Genomic DNA, 2,305 nt, shown 5'->3' with positions numbered 1-2,305 from the left:
GATTAAATTCTAGATCATTTCTGATCGAATCACGCGTTCTTCACACCTCCTCAACCTTGTGGTCTTCTTCTTTTTTCTATTGGACAGTCTCCACACTACTTATGTCTCTTTTTCCCTCTATCCATTTTTCTATCTTTCTCTTTCCTAAGGATGAGATTAAGTTTAAAAAATAAATAAATGTGTGCTCCTAAAACTTTCAAGAATAGTGTCACCACCTATAATCTCATTTATTTACTCAAAATATTAATTCTCCTATCAATCTTGCTTACTCACAAATTAGGAAATTTTTTAACTATCTTAAAATTCTTTCCTTACTTCAACATGAATATAAAATATTAATTTGAATTTTAAAAAGAATTTCCTACTTGAGCCTACGTCATTTAAGAAATAATTTTAAATTTTGAATAACTTCCCAATTCAATTCTCATATCATCCTTATTCTTTTATTTTTCTATATTTTTATTATTATTAAAATAAAAAAGAAACAAAAGACTTATTAAAAACCACCACAATATATAAGTTTTCTATGTATTTTATTTGTATTCTATTTAAAGATTTAATGATACTAAAATAAGACTCAATGTAATCCAAAAATACTTTTCTAGTGCAATTTGGAAAAATGTGATGAACTGGGCTGGAATAGTTAGACAGTCGGTGGGTAGTATTGAGGATGAAGCTGAATTTGTTCGTAACCAAGCGCACATTTCGAGTGTGTTGAGCCTCATGTTTTGTTCAACCATTTATCATATTTGGAGTGAGAGGAATCAACGGATTTTCAAAGAGAAGGAAATCACTATGCAGCAGATTAGCCAATTGATTATGGCTAATGTATGTGGAAAGCTTGAAGGTATTAGAACGCCTATAGCAACTATTTTTCATTTGGTCCAATTATGGGGCTGTAATGGAGAGATGGTTGTTAAGGAAAACAGAGAGGTTCGTTGGAATCCTCTTCCAATGTGCAAGGTCAAGCTAAACACGGATGGCTCGTTGTCAGAGAATGGGGCTGGAATAGGATTCATAGCAAGGAATGAGAGAGGAGAAGTGCTGATTGCTAGGTATGGCCCTTCATTGAATACATATATAATAAATATAGAGATGGAGGCCATTCTATATGGTTTGAATCATTTGCTGATGAGAGGATACTTGAATGTAATGGTCAACTCAGATTCATTAATTGCTGTCCAAGGGATCAAGGAAGAATGGAATACGTCGTGGAGAGCTATTAATATGGTCAGAGAGATAAAATCTGTTATGCGTGGCTTTAATTCAATCGAGTTAAAATTTTCGTGGCGAGAATCTAACAAAGCTGCAGATTGGCTAGCTAAAAGTGGAATAGTTCAGGAAAATTTATGTTGTTTTGATTCTTCAAATGTTCCTGTGGATCTGTATAATATCCTCTTGGAGGATTTGGATGTGTGGTTTTTTTCGGCAATAGTCTTTAATTAATATATCAGGGTGGGGCCCTATATAGCCTCAGCTTATCAATCAAAAAAAAAAAAAAAAATTTTACTTGATTAAGGTCTTTTGAATATTTCTTATAACACCTATGATTACACTAATTTTTCATAAAACCTTTTTAAATTAATAAAAAGACCCTCCCTATACATTATAATTACACTATAAAACCACTGTTAACTAATCATTTTTCTAGTGATTCATTTATCCTTGTTTTAACAAATACAATCCACATCACAAGGACTTCTTTGTTGAGTTACTAAGTTATCTACTATATTTATTTATTGGGTGCATACATTTTAATTAATTACTCATTATATAAAGTCAAAATTCTATTTTAATAGCCACTTTTATCTCATAATTTTTTAATTTTTTTTAATTTTAACAATGGATGGAAACTTGACATTAATCAATATTTTATTTCATAATTAAGTTGACTTCAAACTTTAACAACTAATTGTCAAACATAATAAATTATCGAAATATATATTTGAAACCACCATATGTTAAAATCAAAAATATTGATTATAATATATCACCATTAAAGATGTTTTCAAGAGTATTACTTATAAAATAATTTCATGGGTTTTAGATCAAGGGTATTACACTTTCAATCAACCTTAGGGCTAATAGTTCTCATTGTTTATATCAGTTTTTCCCTTAATTTCTGTCCTTTGGTCTGTTATTAGCCACCCCTCTTGGCGATTCAATTCTCAGCTATATCAAATAGGTAAGGGTTGTAGTTAGCAATGCAAAGTTGGGTTGGAGAGGTCTAAACCTAGGACATGGGAACAATGCGCCACTCTTATAAACTTAGCTAAGTTGGCACTATATGATATACTCCATTCTG

General features: G+C 31.0%; 1 protein-coding gene across 1 annotated transcript; it reads left to right on the top strand.

Annotated features, from left to right (window-relative positions):
• Positions 1–624: 624 nt before the first annotated feature.
• Positions 625–1,446, top strand: LOC147394541 (uncharacterized). The gene has a single exon (XM_086453310.1). It carries the CDS (start codon positions 625–627, stop codon positions 1,444–1,446), a length of 822 nt encoding a protein of 273 aa, XP_086309436.1.
• Positions 1,447–2,305: the final 859 nt, after the last annotated feature.

This window comes from Akebia trifoliata, chromosome 9, assembly GCF_017979445.1.
Source record: "Akebia trifoliata isolate Shusen 1 chromosome 9, ASM1797944v1, whole genome shotgun sequence".
In the NCBI taxonomy this organism is placed as follows: Eukaryota; Viridiplantae; Streptophyta; class Magnoliopsida; order Ranunculales; family Lardizabalaceae; genus Akebia; species Akebia trifoliata.
The sequence above is the reverse complement of the archived record's forward strand: the minus strand, read 5'-3'. Positions and strand labels throughout refer to the sequence as shown.